This window comes from Aquarana catesbeiana, linkage group LG02, assembly GCF_042186555.1.
Source record: "Aquarana catesbeiana isolate 2022-GZ linkage group LG02, ASM4218655v1, whole genome shotgun sequence".
Taxonomy (NCBI): domain Eukaryota; kingdom Metazoa; phylum Chordata; class Amphibia; order Anura; family Ranidae; genus Aquarana; species Aquarana catesbeiana.
The window spans coordinates 574,434,685-574,456,760 of record NC_133325.1 but is presented as its reverse complement, the minus strand read 5'-3'; the positions used below and the strand labels follow the sequence as shown (position 1 = coordinate 574,456,760).

The window sequence follows — 22,076 nt, the reverse complement described above, 5'->3', positions numbered from 1 at the left end:
GTATTATTCATTCTGTGAATTGTTTCTGCTAGTACCAATGTAGGAGATTTCCATGCCTTGGCCACTGTTTGTTTTGCAGCCGTTATTAGTTGGATCATAAGTTTGAATTGAGAGAGTGTTAACCATTCCAGTTTTAGATTAAGTAAAGTTAAATATGGATCTGGTTGTATTATTTTTTTAAATATTTTAGATGCAATCACGAAGACTTCCTTCCAGAAGGTTTGGATTACTGGGCACGTCCACCATATGTGTAAATATGTGCCTATTTCTGGGCATCCTCGAAAACAAAGAGCTGAGGTATTAGGTGAATATTTTGCCACTCTAGCGGGTACAAGGTACCAGCGAGTTAGGACTTTATAATTTGTCTCCAGTGCTAAGATGTTGGGTGAAGATGACTTAGATGTGAGCCATATGTTAGACCACTCCTTGTCTTCTAAAGTTCGTCCCAGGTCCTCCTCCCACCTCTGAACGTAAGAGGGTCTATTATGATTTGCTACTCCATATAATTGATTATAAAGTGATGAAATTGTACCTTTAGCAAATGGATCTTTTGTACAGATTGATTCAAAAATGGATAATTGGGATAATGGTGTATCCCCCTTTAGGAATGGTGTATAGAAATTTTTGATTTGGAGATATCTAAATATCTCAGAGTTTGGTAGATCATATTTTTCTCTAAGCGATGGGAATGAAAGGAATGATTTAGATGCTATGAAGTCATTTAGTGTCTGAATGCCTGATGTTGTCCAAGCTTTAAAAGAATTTGGGTAGATCCATGCCGGATAAAAGGCCGGATTTCTGATAAAAGAAAGGAGAGGATTGTGTGGAGATTGTAACTGATATTTGGTTTTTAGTTTATCCCAGAGAGATAAGAACTGTTTAGTTATGGGATTATGAATTTTAAAGCGGTCTTTAGGATCAAGCCATAATAAATTTGATATTAATAGAGGGTCATTTTCTGAAGCCTCTATAAATACCCATAATGGGATTTCCTGTTTTGCATGGTATTTGGACAGACTGGCCAAATGTGCTGCTCTGTAGTAGTTAGTAAAATTAGGGTATCCCAGGCCTCCTTTATTTTTGGGAAGACGTAGTGTGTGTATAGGTATACGTAGTTTAGAAGAGCCCCATATAAACGAAGTTGCTCTTTTTTGTACTATTCTCAAAAAATAGGAAGGAATTGGAATAGGGAGGACTCTGAATAGATAAAGCAATTTGGGTAGAATAGTCATTTTGATTGCATTAATCTTCCCTATCCAGGATAAAGGAAGTTGCGACCATTGTTTTATTAGATTTGTGATCTGTCTTAATACAGGAGGATAATTGGTTGAGAATAAGTCAGAATGAGATGCTGTTAAATGAATTCCAAGATATGGGATTGATTTTTCTGCCCATGTGAATGGGAGTGCAGCCCTAGCCGGGATCAATTCCATGTTTGTGGGTGAAATATTAAGCACTAGGCATTTCTGAGGATTAATCATAAGGCCGGATAGGGCTGCAAATCCATCAAGAGCTGGTATTAAGTTAGGACCAGAGACCTGTGGTGATGATAGAAAAAGTAATATATCGTCTGCAAATATACATAATTTGTGTGTAATACCGCCTACTTCAATGCCAGTTATAGTTTGGTTTGTTCTGATGTATTGGGCCATGGGTTCGAGTATAAGGGCAAATAAGGGAGATAATGGGCAACCCTGTCGGGTACCTCTTTCGATATTAAAGGCTTCAGATTTTATCCAGCATATTTTATATAGGCTTTGGGTTTATTATATAATGCTTTGATCCATGTTAAAAAGTGGGGTCCAAAACCCCATTTTTGTAATGAATATTGCATATATTGCCAGGATACTGTGTCAAATGCCCTCTTAATATCGAGAGATAGAAAACATGAAAGGGATTTTCCGTTTTTTAGCAATATGTGCCAATAACACTGCCCTGTGTATATTATCGCCTGCCTGTCTATTTGGCATGAAGCCTACTTGATCTCTATGTATTAATTTTCCTATAATGCTATTGAGGCGTTTTGCTATTATTTTTGCTAATAATTTAATATCGAGGTTTAACAGAGAGATAGGCCGATAATTCACACAGGAAGTATCATCAGAAAGGGGTTTTGGGATCATACAAACAATTGCCATTAGTGTTTCTTGCCGAAAAGAATGTCCATCTAGAAGTTTGTTAAAAGTTTCAGTGAGAATGGGAGAGAGTATTTCTGAGAATGTTTTATAGTATAAAGCCGAGTAGCCGTCTGGGCCTGGTCTTTTGTTAAGTTTTAGGTCTTTTATGGCATTAGCAACTTCATCTATAGTTATAGGCTCATCCAAACTGCTTTTTTGATTCTGAGATAACTCAGGTAAGGTTATTTTTGAGAAGAAGGATTCAGCCTCTGTAGGATTAAATTCATTGTTTGTCTTGTATAAAGTTGCGAGATGTGAGTGAAATTTATGTACTATTTTAACTGGATTACAAGTGTAAACATTTTTTGATAATTTCAAACGTATTGGTTTGAAAGATTTGTTAGTTGAATTTAATGCCCGAGCCAAATATGTACCTGGTTTGTTTGTATTCATGTAGAAATTGTGTTTGGAGCGTTTGAGGGATTTATCAACTGACTCAGTAAGAAATAGATCGTATTCCAATCTAGATTTTTCCAGATGAGATTTTGTACTCTGAGATGGATTATTTTGAAATGATATGTAGGCTGCATTAAAATTGAGTTCTAGTTTTTTTGCTAGATTTTTGTGTTCCCGTTTAAATAGTGCCATTTGTCTTTGTATTGTACCACGCAAGACAGGCTTATGAGCTTCCCACAGTGTTATTGGGGAGATGTCTGTTGTATTATTAATTGATATGTATTCTTTTAAAGCTTGTTCAATGGCCATCTGATGTAGTGGGTGTTTGAGCATTATGTCCGGTAAGTACCACGTTGGGTCATGCGCTTTTGGTATGGCTGAGGCTATAGTAGTGTATACTGCATTATGGTCAGACCACGGAATCGGAATTATATCTGATGCAATAATTTCTGGTATCATTCCTATTGTTAGAAAAATATGATCTATTCTGGTGAAGGTTTGATGAGGGTGCGAGAAATAAGTGAATTTCTTTTTCATTGGGTTACTTTCTCTCCACGAATCTACCAGATTGTATTTGGAAAGAAGTTGAGAAAAAGGTAATCTAGAGGTTATTTTGGATGGTGTAAAAGGTGATTTATCTAGAAACGGGAGGAGGACCTGGTTCAAATCCCCACACATTATCACTGTTCCTATTTTGTGTGTATTAATCACTTGTAATATATGTGAGAGGAATGGTGTAGGTTGTTTGTTAGGAGCGTAGTAGGAAATCACCGTGATTGCCGTATCCATTATATAACCCATGAGTATCAGGTATCTACCTTCTGGGTCTTTAATTTCTGATGATAAGGTGAATGGTGTGGATCGGTGAAATGCAATTAGAGTTCCCCTTTGCTTGGTACAGGCAGAAGCCGTGTAAATTTGTTGATAAAAAGGAGAAATATATTTTGGAGTAGAATCTTTGGTGAAGTGTGTTTCTTGGAGGCATACTATGTGAGCCTTCTTGTTATGGAAAGTACGGAAGGCTTTGGTCCTTTTTTGAGGGACATTTATTCCCTGAACATTCAGGGAAAGTATATTCAGTGGTGCCATGGCAACAGATCAAATAGTTTTGACTTACTTTTTGTTATGCAGAGCTGACTGCGCAGATCAACCTGTGTGGACTGAAGAGATGAATAGATAGAAAAGAAACCAGTGAATTCTGGAGTAAAGAGTAAACAAAAAACATATGAGATTAGATGATACATTGTATAAATTATTTTTTGCAAGTAATCACAATTTACCCGTGAAAGAGAATAAATATCTCTCTCAGGGGAATAAGTGCCTTCGTCACACTCCCACATAATATGGTTGGGAGAATGAGGAGGGCTAATGGGGGTACACGGATCTTCCGCTTACAGGAGAGAAGTGCTATGTCAAAAGACATCAAGATGATGTTTCATTAATTGGAGTGCAGAATATAGTTTTTGTTGAAATTATTTATTCCAGGGTGGTTGTATATGGTTAGTCTTGCCCTAGGCTAAATAATTCAGTTTGAAAGGTACTGTTAATAACTTTGGTATTGATGAAGATAGTTTGAATTATTTTGGGATTTTAACCCTTTTAGAGTAAACAATTACATATTTTATTCATATGTAACTGTTTAGATATGTTAACTCATAAAATTGAGGTTGTATTGCTTCAGATTAGAATAAACAAAAACATAATTCTAGGAACTAGTTAGGTAATATTATATTTGTTTTAAGAAAAGAAAGAAAAAGCTGCCATTACTTCTGGATTATTGAACATATTTGTACTAAAAAGTAATAAATCTATTGTTATTACCTGATAATATATAACTGAACAAGAATTTCCTTATTTCACTTATATATTCTAAGGCTATATGAATCAGAAGTAATAAGAAATATAACTGGAATGTAACATGATCCCACACAGTGTGTGACTATCAGAATGCAGTTACATTCAGTTATAAATACAGGTTTTTTATAGAGAACCATCTCTTAGTATAATAAATGAAGAGATATCAGGAATTAGGATGTCAGTCCATTGAATCTTCTTGGTCCATGGATGATGTGGCATAACGGCCTCTTTTGTGAGAATGATGATTCCCATTTTGTTCTGAAATTTTCTGAGTGCTGCCTGAAGGTGAAGATGATGCCATTCTTCTGTGTGTGGGAGAGTTGCTGCTTGTGGGTTCTGTCAGATTTAATTTTAAAAGGGTTTGTTGTAGTTCATCTGCTGATCTGCTTCTGTAAATTGTACCTTGGTAGTTAAATCTGACTGAAAAGGGGAAGCCCCATTGATACCTAATGTTGTGGCGTTGCAGTTCCATTAGTTGGGGTTTCATGGATCGTCTTTTAGTAATAGTAAGTTGGGATAGGTCAGCAAAAATTTGATAATTGTGTCCTTGAAAATTAAGTTCCTTTTTTTCTCTTGCAGCAATTAGTATTTGTTCTTTCATTCTGTAATAATGAAATTTTGTGATTATATCACGTGGGGGTCCATCTTTCTTTTTGGCTGTGAGGGCTCTGTGTACTCTGTCCAGTTCTAAACGTTCAATAGGGATATCTGGCTTTAGTTCTTGTAATAGAGCAGTAATAGTAGATTGCAGGTCTGTCACAGTTTCAGGTATTCCCCTTATGCGCAAGTTTGAACGTCTGGCTCTATTTTCGTAATCTTCGAGCTTAGTTTGAAGTATTAAATTCTCTTCTTTTAATTGTTCCAATTCTGTTATATTTACTTGGGTTGTAATTTCAATTTCATCCATTTTTATTTCTAAGGCTGCGGTGCGGTTTCCCAGCTCTCTTATTTCTTTGGTTAGGCTTTTTGTTATTTGGTCTGGGGTTTGTTTTAAAGCCTTATGAAGCATCTTTTCAAATTGTAATAATATTACTGGGGATGCTGAGGAGGCTTGTGGAGAAGTTTGTGAGAGGATTTGTTCTGTATCTGACTCAAATGGAGAGTCTTGCTGTGACATTTTCTGTCTGTGAGAGCGCCCTGATGCTGTATCTTGTGAGGTGACTGGAGCTGCTTTAGTTGCAGTGAGTGCCTGTGAGCTCTTTGTGAGGTGATTTTTATTTCTGCCACGGTTTCCTCCCAGTACCATATTTCCTGCCCAAACTTTCACAGTTTGTTCCCTGGGGCAAAAAGGTTCAAATGGATACCTTTTGAGCCTGCAGGCTCCGCTTTGTCCTTCTCTTCTCTCCTCAGCGGTGCGGAGCTCTAACAATGCATGTCTGCTCCGCTAGGCTCCGCCCATCTCCCCCCATCCAAACTTTAACTTTTTAATACTTGGTTGCAAATCCTTTGCAGTCAATTACAGCCTGAAGTATGGAACGCATAGACATCACCAGTTGCTGGGTTTCATCCCTGGTGATGCTCTGCCAGGCCTCCTGCATCTGTCTTCAGTTCCTGCTTGTTCTTGGGTCATTTTCCCTTCAGTTTTGTCTTCAGCAAGTGAAATGCATGCTCAATCGGATTCAGGTCAGGTGATTGACTTGGCCATTGCATAATCCACTTCTTTCCCTTAAAAAACTCTTTGGTTGCTTTTGTAGTATGCTTCGGGTCATTGCCCATCTGCACTGTGAAGCGCCGTCCAATGAGTTCTGAAGCATTTTGCTGAATATGAGCAGATAATATTGCCCGAAACACTTCAGAATTCATCCTGCTGCTTTTGTCAGCAGTCACATCATTAATAAATACAAGAGAACCAGTTCCATTGGCAGCCATACATGCCCACGCCATTACATTAGCACCACCATGCTTCACTGATGAGGTGATATACTTTGGACCATGAGTAGTTCCTTTCCTTCTCGATACTCTTCTCTTCCCATCACTCTGGTACAAGTTGATCTTGGTCTCATCTGTCCATAGGATGTTGTTCCAGAACTGTGAAGGCTTTTTTAGATGTTGTTTGGCAAACTCTAATCTGGCCTTCCTGTTTTTGAGGCTCACCAATGGTTTACATCTTGTGGTAAACCCTCTGTATTCACTCTGGTGAAGTCTTCTCTTCATTGTTGACTTTGACACACATACACCTACCTCCTGGAGAGTGTTCTTGGTCTGGCCAACTGTTGTGAAGGGTGTTTTCTTCACCAGGGAAAGAATTCTTCGGTCATCCACCACAGTTGTTTTCTGTGGTCTTCCGGGTCTTTTGGTGTTGCTGAGCTCACCGATGCGTTCTTTCTTTTTAAGGATGTTCCAAACAGTTGATTTGGTCACACCTAATGTTTTTGCGATCTCTGGTGGGTTTGTTTTGTTTTTTCAGCCTAATGATGGCTTGCTTCACTGATAGTGACAGCTCTTTGGATCTCATATTGAGAGTTGACAGCAACAGATTCCAAATGCAAATAGCACACTTGAAATTAACTCTGGACCTTTTATCTGCTCCTTGTAAATGGGATAATGAGGGAATAACACACACCTGGCAATGGTACAGCTAAGCAGCCAATTGTCCCATTACTTTTGGTCCCTTAAAAAGTGGGAGGCACATATACAAACTGTTGTAATTCCTACATCGTTCACCTGATTTGAATGTAAATACCCTCAAATTAAAGCTGAAAGTCTGCAGTTAAAGCACATCTTGTTCGTTTAATTTCAAATCCATTGTGGTGGTGTATAGAGCCAAAAAGATTAGAATTGTGTAGTAGTCCCAATATTTATGGACCTGACTGTAAGTGTAAGAGGGGCTCCTGCACACAGAAGGCTTTTTATCTTAATGCATAGAATGCATTAAGATAAAAAACCTTCTGCCTTTACAACCACTTTAATTGTGAATTAGGGCTCTAGAATTTTTGCTCTCACTCTGACATTCACAGCAATACCTCTGTGGTGCAGTCACCGAATGGACCATTTACTGCCGTCTCAGGCTCCCGGTGGAACAGGAGAGCCTGGGAACAATCACAGGCAGCGGTGGGTGGAGGGTGGTGACCTTCAGAGTAAAAGTGATCAGGTGGCTCGCCTGGATCACTTTTACAAGAAATAAAAACCAGGATACCAGCTTGGCCCAAACAAACTATTTGATGTAAAGGTAAACATAAGGTTAGGCTTTAAGTATACTCCCTTGCAATACTGTAGATAAAGTGTGCACTTTTTAGATTGCTCAATAAATAAAATCATTTTTGGAAGATAATTTTGCCACGATAACACCTGGTTTGTCCAAAAAACATCATATGTATTTGTTAGGACATACTTTATTTAATCAGCAAACCTATGGCTAAAATGTTGAAATTTTTCTGATACAGTTGTGCTCATAAGTTTACATACCCTGGCAGAATTTATGATTTCTTGGCCATTTTTCAGAGAATATGAATGATAACACAAAAACATTTATTTCACTCATGGTTAGTGTTTGGCTGAAGCCATTTATTATCAACTGGGTTTACTCTTTTTAAATCATAATGGCAGCAGGAACTACCCAAATGACCCTGATCAAAAGTTTACATACCCTGGTGATTTTGGCCTGCTAACATGCACACAAGTTGACACAAAGGGGTTTGAATGGCTATTAAAAGGTAACCATCCTCACCTGTGATCTTTTTGCTTGTAATTAGTCTGTGTGTATAAAAGGTTGATGAGTTTCTGGACTCCTGGCAGACCCTTGCATCTTTCATCCAGTGCTGCCCTGACGTTTCTAGATTCTGAGTCATGGGGAAAGCAAAAGAATTGTCAAAGGATCTGTGGGAAAAGGTAGTTGAACTGTATAAAACAGGAAAGGGGTATAAAAAATATCCAAGGAATTGAGAATGCCAATCAACAGCAAACTCTAATCGAGAAGTGGAAAATGAGGGGTACTGTTGAAACCAAACCACGGTCAGGTAGACCAACTAAGATTTCAGCCACAACTGCCAGGAAAATTGTTCGGGATGCAAAGAAAAACCCACAAATAACTTCAGGTGAAATACAGGACTCTCTGAAAACATGTTGTGTGGCTGTTTCAAGATGCACTTGAAAAAAGATGGGCTGCATGGTCGAGTCGCCAGAAGAAAGCCATTACTACACAAATGCCACAAAGTATCCCACTTACAATACGCCAAACAGCACAGAGACAAGCCTCAAACCTTCTGGCACAAAGTCATTTGGAGTGATGAGACCAAAATTGAGCTTCTTGGCCACAACCATAAACGCTACATTTGGAGGGAAGTCAACAAGTCCTATGTTGAAAGGTATGGAGTTGGATTGCTGATGTTTTGGGGATGTGTGAGCTACAAAGGCACAGGAAATTTGGTCAAAAATGATGGCAAGATGAATGTAGTATGTTTTCAAAAAATACTGGAGGAACATTTGCATTCATAAGCCAGGAAGCTGTGCATCAGACGTACTTGGAAATTCCAACATGACAATGATCCAAAACACAAGGCCAAGTGGACCTGTCATTGGCTACAGCAGAATAAAGTGAAGGTTCTGAAGTGGCCATCTCGGTATCCTGACCTCAATATCATTAAGCCACTCTGCAGAGATCTCAAAATGTGCAGTTCATGCAAGACAGCCCAAGAATTTACAGGAACTGGAGGCTTTTTGCCAAGAGGAATTGGCAGCTTTACCATCTGAGAAGATAAAGGGCCTCATCCACAAATACCACAAAAGACTTCAAGCTGTCATTGATGTTAAAGGGGGCAATACACAGTATTAAAAACTGGGGAATTTGGATAGTTTCTGTTGCCATTATGATTTAAAAAGCGTAAACACAGTTGATTGATAATAAATGGCTTAAAGCAGGGTTCCAGCCGTTTTTTTTTTTTTTTTTTTTTTTTTTAAAGTCAGCAGCTACAAACACTGTAGCTGCTGACTTTTAATAAGGACACTTACCTGTCCAGCGAGCCCGAGATGTCAGCCCCCCCCGAGGCCGATCCGTCCATCGGATCGGCTGGCGGTGCCTTCATCCTAACTAAGGGAAACAGGCAGTGGTGCCTTGCGGCTTCACTGCCAGTTTCCTACTGCACATGCGCGAGCGGCACTCTGTGAATAGCCCCATTGTTTTCTGGGATACACACACATGTCCCAGAAGGCAACGGGGCCACTCACCTTAGGAGGAGGAAGCGCCGCGGAATAGGAAGAGGCAGATTAGGAAGACGGCCTAGCAACAGGGATTTCAGGTAAGTTAAAATGTTTTTTTTTTTCAAATGTTTTTTTTTTTAATTCTTATATGAATTTTAATGCCATTTCCTTTTTTAGGGTGGACCTCCACTTTAAGTCAAACACTAACCATGAGTGAAATAAAAGTTTTTGTGTTATTCATATTCCCTGAAAAATAGCCAAGAATCATAAAATTTTGCCAGGGTATGTAAACTTATGAGCACAACTGTACATAAAGGGTACAAAAGGGTGATAATTTCTATTCCAAAAATATGCAAGATGACAAAATATTAGATCACCACATACTGAAATCTGCAAAAACATTTTTTTTGTTACTTCTTACCATTTAAATACATCCATTTTAGATTATATCCTCCAATGGGATTTAATGCATGGATGATAAGGTTTGATTGGGTCTTTATAGATTTTAATTCAATATAAAATGCCTATGATCTATCTACATTTACCTCATAAAACAGCATATTTCTTCTATGGTTAAAGGGAATACAAACTTCATTGGTAGCATGTGTTGCGTTTGATATAAAATATATTTTTTTTATAAGACTCATAGCATTCTGGTGTCACAGAGACAGACTTTCTCAAACAAATGTTGTTGGATACAATGGGACATTGTTGTATTCCTTTGGCAGTTTGAGTCTATTGTCTCTATAGCTACAGTAAACAGGTAAAAAAGTGCCTTTCAAACTGAAGCTACTGAGATGTAGGTTTGTCGGTTGTTAAGGTAACGGAGTTTGTAACAAGCTGACATATAAAAGGACTTATGATGCCCTAGACACACACACCATCATGCTGCTTTGAAGATCAGAAACCGCCACTCATGATACAAGAACAGTGCCTGGTGTCCAAGAAGCATTGTTGCCAAAGGAGATCACGAACATACAGTAACAGAAGATGAGTAACTTTTAAGTGTATTTTAATATTATAGACCATAGGCTGTGCTAGGCATTTTGCTTGTTATAGATATCTGTCAGTCTTGTATTGTATTCCTAAGATTGTAATAGTTTTGTATGTACAGCACCTTTGTATAGTAAAAGCACATTTGCACACTGCAGAAATCTCAGCTTGCTTGCTTATACCACAGAGTAACCTTGCTAGATAGACGCAAGCAAAACATTTGGCGGCTCGTCCAGGATCTGTGCTATAGTTCAATTGAAGCAGACCTGTTTTTTCTGTAGTGTGTTGTGTAGCTTGTGCTAGGTAAAATGCTTCGTAAGCTGTTTAGGAAAAGCAAGGCTGCAGAGGGTTCTGGTGGCCAGAAGGAAGTGTGCAGCTTACCTATCTGGGCCAGAGACAATGAGTGGGAGCCTCTTGCTAAAGAATTTGTGAAGTATGCTTCTCCCTTGAAGCTGACTTGGGGTGATAAAGTCTCAGATCATTTTGTAGATTTTAGCCTTAAGGGGTTGGATTGAAGTAAAAAAGAGAAGAGGACAGTGTCCACAGTGGGCTGGTATTTTCCTAATACTATTTACACCGAATCACAGAGAAGGGAGAAGGCAGAGGCAGAAGTTAAGGTATTAAAAGACCAGCTAGCAGTTGCTTCAGAGTGTGAGCGTTCAACTGATAGTCGGGCTGATGATTTACAAGAGCGGTGTGCAGCCCTCATGACCAAATCAATTAATGCCTTAAGGAAAAAGAAGGGCCGTAAACCTGTTAGTAAAGCCAGGGTACATGCCATTGTCACATCCCAAAATTGGGATTGTGAGGATGTGCTCTCCTCAAATGATAGTGAGGATGAGGAGATAGAGTTTGATATTTCGCATGATGATCTGCTAGTGCGAAAGAAAAAGTATGCCAAACCTCTCAATACTAAGCATAGGAAATGGCAACATGCTAGAGAGGATATGGCAGATGGGGAGGTGCATTATCGCAACCCTATAGATGTTGAATTTGAAGAAGTACGGGAGTTTACACAAACTTAACTTCATGAGCTGGCAAAACAATACAAAGGTCTGGGGAACCCCTATTGACCTGGCTCCTACGCTTATGGGATAAAGGGGCGGACAGTGTTGTTTTGGCAGGTAAGGAAGCCGTGACTATGGGAGTGTTAACCCATGATCCACAATTGCGTCAGGCAATGCGAAAAGCCCGAGAGTTTAGCGTGAATTTTTCACTGTTAGACCTCGTGAGTGATGGAATAGTCCGAGTATACACTAGTCCTACTGACCTGGAAAATACCTACTCATGGAAAGCAATAGGAGAGGGTATTTCCAGGTTACGTGAGATGGGTTGTACAACTGGATCAAATAAGTTTCCAGAATGGATGGGTCCAGATATGGAACCCTTTACGTCTGCTCTGCGCTCTAAGCTGATGAAGTCTGCGCCATTTAATCTCAGGGCTCCATTATTGTCCTTGTTGGGAAGCCTGGGATTAAACAGCAAGATTCATGAAGCCACAACCCTTTTAAGCCAGTTGGGGGAGCTAGAGGAGTCTAAAACAAAACCTGTCAGGGCAGTAGATAAGGTCAAGGCCAGACAGGAAGAATACAAGCAGAAAAGAACACAGAAGAAAGGGAATGGGGTAGAGAAGACAGGAGGTGAAGAGAAAACCAGGCTAGTTATTTCTAGGAAAGAAATGTGGGTGGACCTATTAAAGGCAGGAGTACCTAAAGATGAGATAGATGGCATTTCTACTGCAGAAATGCTGAAGAGGTGGAAAGATTTAGTAGGGAAAACTGTCAGGGTTAGAAACACTACTCCTAGTGAAGAGAACATCAGCCTAGACTTAGAGGAAACAGAACAGACCCCTCCTGTTAGCCCCAAACCAATTAAAAAAACTGAACATGAACCCAAATCCCTTTATCCTGGGGAAGAGTTAGAGAGAATCAGAAAAGGGGATTGGGAAGTTCATTATCCTTTATGAAGGGAAGGTGAGTCTCCTGTAATAGCCGTGAGGGCAGTGACAGCAGGAGACCGACGCCCAAATGCACCTGTCACTGTACGGTGGGGGAAGTCATCTTCTCCTACACATGTAATGGCTTTAGTTGATAGTGGAGCTGAAGTTACACTTTTGCAAGGAAGTCCTTCCTATCACAAAGGAGAATTGATGTAGAAGATTTGGGAGGGCAAACCACACCAGCAGTTAGGATACGGGTGAAATTGGCTATTGGCAAGGGATCAGGATTTATGACAAATGTTTTGGCATCAGAGTTACCCGAAAATATTCTTGGGATGGATGTACTTCAAGGTCACTCAATTCAGACTGAAAGAGGTACAGGCACATTCGGGTATCCTGATAAAGCGTATCTGGTAAGGGCGGTGAAGGCTGTGGTCAGAGGTCATGTGAAATGGACCCCTGTCTACATTCCTCCATCAGAGAAGCCAGTCTGTCTCAAGCAGTACAGACTTCCTGGAGGCCACAAAGAAATTGGGGAGACTATTCAAGAACTGTTGAGAGTAGGGATCCTTAGACCTGCTGTAAGACCTTTCTCGTCTCCGGTGTTCTCAGTAAAGCAACCTGATGGGACATATAGAATGATTGTGGATTACAGAGGTCTAAACAAAGTGGCACCTCCATTGAAGTCAGCTTTAGCAGATATGATCTCAATTGTTGAGAAAATTGCTAAAGATGCAGGAGAATATCATGCTGTGATAGACCTGGCTAATGCTTTCTTTTCGATTTTAATAGACCCAGAGTGTCAAGACAAGTTTGCTATGGTGTGAGATGGCCGCCAGTACACTTTCACCGTGCGTCCTGAAGACTATGCTCATTCTCCAACAATTTGTCATGGACTGATTGCCCGAGATTTAAGTACCCTGAGTTTGAAAGTCAATGTGTTCCACTACATTGATGACATCATGATCTCTGGAACAAAAGAAGATGTAACTGAAGCACTGCACCTGCTGATACATCACATGGAGAACAGAGGGTGGGCTATCAACAAAGACAAAGTCCAAGGACCTGCCACAGAAGTGAAATTCCTGGGAATGATGTGGACTGGGCCGCAGAGGAAAATTCCAGAGACGGTTGTGCAAACTATCCAGGCTCTGTCGCCCCCTACTACCAGAGAGGAGGCACAGAAGTTCATTGGAACGGTGGGGTTCTGGAGATCGTTCATCCCATATCTTGGACTGATTCTGAGGCCTATATATAATGTCACCAGGAAAAAGACTGAGTTCTCATGGGATTCAGAGCAGCAGACTGCATTCCTGGCTGCTAAAGAAGCTATTTTGCAGCATCAGGGATTAGGACCCGTGAGACAAGGAGTACCATTTCAGCTGGATGTAGTGGAGCAGAATGGTACCATATTTTGGAGTCTGTGGCAGCCAAATGAAAAGAAAGGACTGAGAGCAATACCCATTGGATTTTGATCCAAACAACTGACAGGGGCACAGAATAGATACACGCCCCTAGAGAAGTACCTGTTTGGGGCCTATACAGCACTTCAATATGTCGAGACCATTACAGGAAAGGACACAGTCACCATCCATACTGCATTGCCAATAGCAGGATGGGTGAAAGATAATGGACTGACCACTAGGGCAGCTGTAGCCCAGAACCAGACACTGATGAAATGGAAGTGGTACCTTCAAGAAAGAGGAGGTATTGCAGCTGGGGATGTTAGAGACATTCCAAAACAGTTGGGAGGGCTTGTTACTTTTACCAGCACCCAGCCAGAAGAAGAAATTCCTGTGCTGCAGTCATCCCCTATTCAAGAGGCTCCACTCTTTGAGTCTCTGTCAGAAGACATGAAGGGTCAGTGTGGTTCACTGATGGTTCAGCCATAGTCGCCTCGTCTGGCCGTAAGTGGACAGCAGCAGCCTACAACCCAAGTACCGACACAGTCCTGCAGGAGACCAGAATTGGAGGGTCCAGTCAGTATGCAGAGTTGAAAGCTGTAGTGATGACTCTTCAGGAGGATCCTTCTTCCCATGTCACACCGACAGCTGGGCGGTTTTTAAAGGACTGACAACTTGGATGCCCATGTGGAATGGATGATTCATGGAAAGGTGGTGTGGGGAGGCAAGGAAGTCTGGGACTACATCTGGAAGGAAGCTCACTCCCGCACCATAAAAGTGGGGCATGTTGATGCACATGTGCCCCTAGTCCCAGACTTTGAGAACTATAACAGAGTTGCAGATGATATCGCCAAAGTGAAGGCAGTTGTGCCAATTGATCCTGTCTTGAGGAACTTGGCCAACTGGGCCCACAAGCAATCTGGACATTTGGGGCAGAAAGCAACATATATATGGGCACAGCAGAGAGGATTGCCTATATCCATGGACATGATAAAGACTGTAATAGGGAACTGTACAGTGTGTGGAGAAGTGCGACAATGGCCATTGCAAAAGTACTCCACCGGGTCGATTAAGAGGGGCGAGAGGCCTGCAGAGATCTGGCAGATTGACTTCATCGGTCCCATGCCCCAGGGAAACAATGGGCTGAGATATTGTTGCACTGCAGTGGACACCTATTCAGGACTTATGCTTGTTCATCCTTGCAAAAGTGCAGATCAAGCCGCAACGCTTCAACTGCTCCAGAAACTTGTCGTTGCTTATGGTTGTCCCAATCAAGTCCAAAGTGATAACGGCTCACACTTCACCGGATCAACAGTACAGCAGTGGGCCAAAGATTCTGGAGAGTACTGGTTGTGCCACATCCCATACCCTCCACAGGCAGCTGGGTTGATTGAAAGATACAACGGGCTATTGAAGGACCAGATACGCAAACTTACACCCACACATACACTAAGGGGGTGGGATTGGGTCCTCACAGGCAGTCATGTTGTTAAATTCTAGGCCAATAGCCAAAAGCACACAATATGAGAGGATGGTAGTGGCTGGGGCACAGATTCCACAGCTGGAGTGCAGAGTTCAGTATTTATGTAAGGTTCCTGAAAGAACAGGGCTTAACAGATACCATGTTATTGCTTCCCATGACATAGAAACCAAGAGTGACGTATCTGAAGCTGAAGCCTATCTAGGAATGAGAGGGAATCTGGCAGGAAGGTTTGAAGTTACATTTGCATTGGCAGATGAGCTTCAAGACAGTGGCTGGGCCGCTGACTGGTTAGTGGATACTTCTCAGCAAGAGTGGAAAGTGAGGCTACATAACATCAAACCTTCCAAAATAAACAGCAGTGATCTTCTGGGAAATATCAGTATATTTCCTCTCCTCCCTATTGATGTTCTTTGGGAAAGTCAGAAGTGGGTACAGGTAGGGGGCAAAGTGTTAGTCAGATATCCAGGCAAGAAGCCATCTAGAGGACAGATTGTAGCTGAAGGGCCTGGATCTACTGTTTATGTATTATTAGAAGGATCAGATAATCCGCTTTGTTTTCCACTCCACAGGCTGTCTCCGATTTGATCCATAGGACATGATGGAAAGAATGACGTAAGATCACAAGAGCTGTGGAGAGCAAGGCCTTTGATGTATTACAAGCCTGGACTTGTTTCTAAAGAACTTTAGAATGGACTTTCTAATGAACAATTAGTTAAAGACTGAAACACCTTCTCAATGGCAGAAATGTGGGAAGTGTTGCATTCAAGGAAAATTCATGTTTAGAATGAGTTTTCTTAGTGATGAAGTGATTTTCTGTGTGTAGTCTGAGAAAAATCAAGGGCGGAATGTGTTGCCTTTGATATAAAATATACCAGTAATTTTTCTATAAGACTCATAGCATTCTGGTGTCACAGAGACAGACTTTCTCAAACAAATGTTGTTGGATACAATGGGACATCGTTGTATTCCTTTGGCAGTTTGAGTCTATTGTCTCTATAGCTACAGTAAACAGGTAAGAGAGTGCCTTTCAAACTGAAGGTACTGAGATGTAGGTTTGTCGGTTAAGGTAATGGAGTTTGTAACAAGATGACATATAAAAGGACTTATGATGCCTTAGACACACACACCATCATGCTGCTTTGAAGATCAGAAACCGCCACTCGTGATACAAGAACAGAGCCTTGTGTCCAAGAAGCTTTGTTGCAATGGAGATCACGAACATACAGTAACAGAAGATAAGTAATTTTTAAGTGTATTTGTAATATTATAGACCAGGGATATGCAATTAGCGGACCTCCAGCTGTTGCAGAACTAAAAGTCCCATGAGGCATAGCAAGACTCTGACAACCACAAGCATGACAACCAGAGGCAGAGCATGATGGGACTTGTAGTTTTGCAACAGCTGGAGGTCCGCTAATTGCATATCCCTGTTATAGACCATAGGCTGTGCTAGGCATTTTGCTTGTTTTAGATATCTGTCAGTCTTGTATTGTATTCCTAAAATTGTAATAGTTTTGTATGTACAGCATCTTTGTATAGTAAAAGCACATTTACACACTGCAGAAATCTCAGCTTCCTTGCTTATACCACAGAGTAACCTTGCTAGATAGGCACAAGCAAAACATAGCAGGGTTAAGATTAGTGGCTCATTGGGCACTGAAGTAAAATTGAGAATAGCAGCCCAGAAGCTTACACTCCAATATTTAACATTCTGTGCGTCTTACCTGCTCTGATATGATTAAGTGATGCCAACATTCGTAGCATAAAAGAGGCAGGCACTGTGATGGTGTTGCGTGTTTCTTCCAGCATCAATTCATTCCTTGACATAATCTGAAATAACGCCAGAAGTTACAAAATATTAAACAGAAATAATGGGACTACAATAAGGAACCAATGAAAAATGGTGAAAGATTATAAAGAAGAAACTAATGGTGGGATGTTGGACTGTCATTCTTCCAGTGGGCATTAGCATATGAAAGACAAGGCTACCCTGGAGTACATAGTGCACAAGCATATGTTTAATAATACAGGCATTCAAGTAACACTCCTTTGGGTAAGGGCCTTACAGTACAAGATATTTTAATGAATGAGGACTGCATCATCAATAAAAAAAAAATATGAAGTCCAGGTTAATTTTGGCATGGAGTGGCACACAATCAAAACAAATATTTTGAGTTGATGTGCTCTAAACACATGTTCAATCAAAACTAAGGAGTTCTTGCGATCTACAATAACAACTTATGCTGCGCACAGGTGCTCACCTGTACTTTGGGTACTGAAGAACTGTACCTTAGTCCATTTTGCCTATTCAAGCTTTTGAATTATTCCTGAAGTATACCTAAAGGTCAACCTTTTTTTACTTTTGGACAGAATGGAGAGGGATTAGAACACCTGTCAGGTTTTTATTGGTGTCTATTCCCCCATTAGGGAGATCACCCCTCCTTATTTGCCCTGTTTGCCATCATCTCACCAGAAGAAGAATACAGGGGAAATGTTCTATCGGGGGCACTAGTTCTGGTGACAAGGGATTTCCTTTCACTTCCTATTTCGGCTATGGCACGGGAAGTGGAGGGAAATCTCCCCACTGGGAACACAGATGGCAAAAAAGTCAGGTATTAAAACCCCCCTTACTTCAGAAAAAAAAAAAAAAAAAAAGTTTTGCCTTGAGTTTTAGTTTTGACTACCTCACCAGCACTGGCCTTTGAAGTATCTGTTCTCATTAGTCACCCAGTAGGGATGCTGTGCTGTCATTCTGGCTTTATATGAGCTGAAGTGGCTGTCTATGTGCCTCTGCTGGAGTGATGGGGGCTTGGAAGGCTAGTACAGAAATTGGGGAGCCCACAAGCAGTTGGGGCACGAGAGTAATCCCCCGGGGAAAACTGGAAGAGCCCAGTAACTCCTGATTTGCGTGGATCTACCTTGTCTGGCCATGGGCTGGGAAGGCAAAGAGTCCACTGTGTCTGTGCCCCCTGGGAGTGGTTGCTCTAGGGGTGCTCTTATTAAAACTTGGGTGTGGGACCCCACTGTGTGAACAGGCACATGGTCACAGTCACTAAAGTTTTTCTTCTGCACTGGGCCTTTTGGCTAAGTCAGGGCAATTTTTGTTTTCCAGGCCTTAGGGCCCGTTCACCAGTGCACTATTGCACGGCCACTTATTTATTTTATTTATTTTCCCTCCACTGTCACTTTTACTTTTTGTGTGTTTTTTTCTCACTAGGATGAAGGAAGTGAGTCCTTAGACTTGCCCTGATGTCCCTAGGGCAGTGATGGCAAACCTTGGCACCCCAGATGTTTTGGAACTACATTTCCCATGAGGCTCAACTACACTGCAGAGTGCATGAGCATCATGGAGAATGTAGTTCCAAAACATCTGGGGTGCCAAGGTTTGCCATCACTGCCCTAGGGAGTCTCTCTTCGGGAGAACCCCTTGACCAAGTATTCGATGGTCGGCTTCAGCTGATCTGGAAGAACGGGGTCTGCCAGGCCTTTTGGCTAGGCAGATCGTTGGAACCCTATGTCCCTGTCAGGAGCCTTGCGCCCTGGGGGTTCAGGGAGAGGTCCTACCCCTTCGGGGGGGGGGGGGGGGGGGGTTAGGGGGGGTGGAAGAAAGCACACCCTTAAGTGCACTTTTTGTGTGTGTTTCACATGCACTTTTTTTGTACACTTGATGGTTCTTCCGTTTTAGGTTTTTGCACCACAGCGGATTAAAAAAAAAAAAAAAAACAGCATGCTACACCTTCCTTCTTTTCTAGGCCAGTTTCCAGTACTGATAGTGTAACTGATTCTCAGTCATATAGTGCACCCCAATATATTTTAGACCAATTTTTGAGACAAAAAGAGTTTTCTTTTGGTAGCATTTAATAACCACATTTTTTTGCTATATGATAGTAAAAAATACTAAACATTTTGGGAATAAATGTTTCCCTTACTTTGTAATATATTGGCATTTTTATTTTTTTTATAAACAAACACTCCCAAAATGACCCCTTTTTGGAAAGTGGAGGGGTATGGGTTTTTATTTATAACTTTTTGGGGGAAATAAAGAAACATGCTGGTATTGAGGTGTTTAAGGTGCATTTAACTTTTAAAAGTCACCCACTGAAGCCAAATGCAAAGCTTTCATTATTGGGAAAAAGTTCCCAGAAGGATTAAATTACATTGTGTACAATGGCTAGATGACATGAATAAACATGAAACACTTTTAAACCATACCAAAACAAACCCACAATCATTGGTTGTTAGTGGCATTTTAAACCCCCCACCCTCCATCATTGGAAATGTAACCCCCTCCAAAACAATCCCAAAATCATTGGTGGCAAGTGACATTTTAAAACCACTACCCCCCACTATTGTTTTTTTTATTGGCACTTTAATTCCCTCACAAAACAATCCCACAACACTGGGGGTCAGTGGGAATAAAAAATAAATATTGAATTGCAGCCCTCTCTGCTGCAGCCTAGAGGACTGACTTAATTGTGAGGGGGAGGGACAGGCTTGCCAATGTAAACAGTACTTACATGTTTACATTTATGAGCACTGATTGACCATCACAGTGAACACAAGGCACAGAGTTGATCAGATCAGCTCTCTGCCTTCTGTCTATGCTCTAAGGACTGCAAGAGCAGTGGAATTTTATGTGCTTGGGTACACAAAAGGGCCATTTTGAATGGCCTGCCAGAAAAAACTCCCTCCAGTGGCCGCTTTACTACAACAACTGGTAGGGGGATGGTAAAGTTACTTCCTTACGTAAAACAATATAAAGCTCTGGAGGATGCGGGCAGTTCCTTGACAGCGGCCTTGGGCCTTATCAAACAACTCAGAGAATTTTCTGGTCTACAGATCAACTGGGATAAATCTCAGATTCTCCCATTAGACATTGGACCCCCCACTGCCCACAAAGTCAACTTACCATTACTACGCACAAGTCATATGAAATATCTGGGTGTTCAGGTCAGTCGGTCCACTTCAGAATACGCCAGACTTAATGTGGAACCCCTATACACAATGCTCAAATTGAAAACTCAAATCTGATCTTGACACCCCCTAGAGGGTTATGGGGCATATTAATCTGGTAAAGACGATACTGCTGCCTAAACTTTACATATTTTGGCACTCTTGTTTATTTACCACTTGGCATATTCAAATCAATGGACTCCATCCTCAATTCTTTTGTCTGGGGACACTCTAGACAAACTCTCCTGGCGGGCCCTTAAATACCCTACAGATATAGGGAGGTACTGCTCTGCCCGATCTCCACTCCTACTAGATGGCTGCCCAGCTCTCCCATTTCTTTTATCTTGATAAAGACCGTTACTTAGCTTTAGCATGCACACGAGCCCCTGGTGTATGGTCTATCACCATTCTAAAATATCAGACATCACGTTACAAAAACTACAAGTACTCATGCCCACACACCACTATGGGACAACCCTAATCTCCCAGAACTACTTACAATCCCCGATACAAAACTGTGGATTGCCTGTGGGGTTGTATTTCTCTTTTAAATATTTGATAGAAATGGAGTTGTCCTTTCAGGATTCCAAATCATCATTTAATTTGCCTAATTTTATGCTCTTCCGATTCCTTCAGCTTTGCCACGCATTGCGTACCCAGTTCGGGGACTCTATCCCTGATACAACTCCACTATATCCATAGGAAATCTCCCAGGGAACTGATCACAAAAAGTTAATATCCGCATTTTACAGTTGCCTTCTCCAACCTACAGCAGCAGAACTGACCCTCCAACTCAAAACAAAGTGGGAGGGGGACATGGGGGAGCTGGAGGACGAGGAGTGGGAAGATGCCCTTGCATCTTGTAAACTGGTCTCCCCAAAGTTATCTGACAGACGCACGCAGATATATATATATATATACTTCTCCAATCCTATTTTACTCCTATCCACTTATCTAAATATAAACAAAACCAGGACTCCTCTTGTCCTAGATGTGGAGAGTTTGGGGGCACGTTTTACCACATATTATGGACGTGCCCGATCATTCAAGGCTAGTGGACACAGATTGTGCGGTTCCTGCATGATCGCATGGGCTCACCCTTGACCCTATGCCCCAAGCAGTGTTTACTGGGAATACTCCCTGGTCAAGTAAGCAATCATCATCAACACACTTTCCTACAGGAGACACTGTTTGCGGCCAGATTAATGATAGCAAGAGTATGGCTCCAGACCTCCCACCTACATTGAGTGACTGGTTGTTAACCAGTCCTTACCCTATAAACAAGTTATATATAAGCACAGAAAATGCCCCGCCAAATACCACAAAATATGGGATTGTTGGCTGGATGCAGCATTTACTTGTACAGGAGAAGAAGCGGTAGCAAATTGATTAGCCTCATTAAAGGCATTGTACTTTGCTTATCCACTGTCATTATTCAGGAACATTGAACACCTCTGAGCCAATCTCTTTGTTTTATACCCATGGATGTTCTGTATCTTATATCCTTCCTGAGTGTTGATTGTAATTTCATGTGTTAGAGACAATTGAATCAATATTGTTTTTCTTACCTCTGTACTTGTCTTTTATTTTCCAATAAAAGTTTGTCGGATAAAAAACAAAAAAAAAAAACAATATAAAGCTGCTAGCAGGAATAAAGTGCAAACTTTCTGTATACTTAAACACTGGGCCATTCTGACTAGCGATGGAGCTTGCCCAATTCCACACCGCTACAGATGAGG

The 22,076-nt window shown here is 41.2% G+C and overlaps 1 protein-coding gene and 1 long non-coding RNA gene across 4 annotated transcripts in view; one reads left to right on the top strand and one right to left on the bottom strand.

Annotated features, from left to right (window-relative positions):
• Positions 1-16,744, top strand: part of LOC141128682 (uncharacterized) — an 85,300-nt gene extending 68,556 nt beyond the window's left edge. The window contains exon 5 of the long non-coding RNA XR_012241720.1: positions 15,954-16,744. This is a non-coding gene — a long non-coding RNA (uncharacterized lncRNA). The remainder of the gene's footprint in view (positions 1-15,953) is intronic.
• DCAF6 (DDB1 and CUL4 associated factor 6) overlaps positions 1-22,076 on the bottom strand; it is a 264,140-nt gene that overhangs the window by 29,891 nt on the left and 212,173 nt on the right. For all 3 annotated transcript variants that reach the window (XM_073616111.1, XM_073616112.1, XM_073616113.1), the window contains one exon: positions 17,109-17,214. In XM_073616111.1, the coding sequence (XP_073472212.1) occupies positions 17,109-17,214 (106 nt within the window). The remainder of the gene's footprint in view (positions 1-17,108; positions 17,215-22,076) is intronic.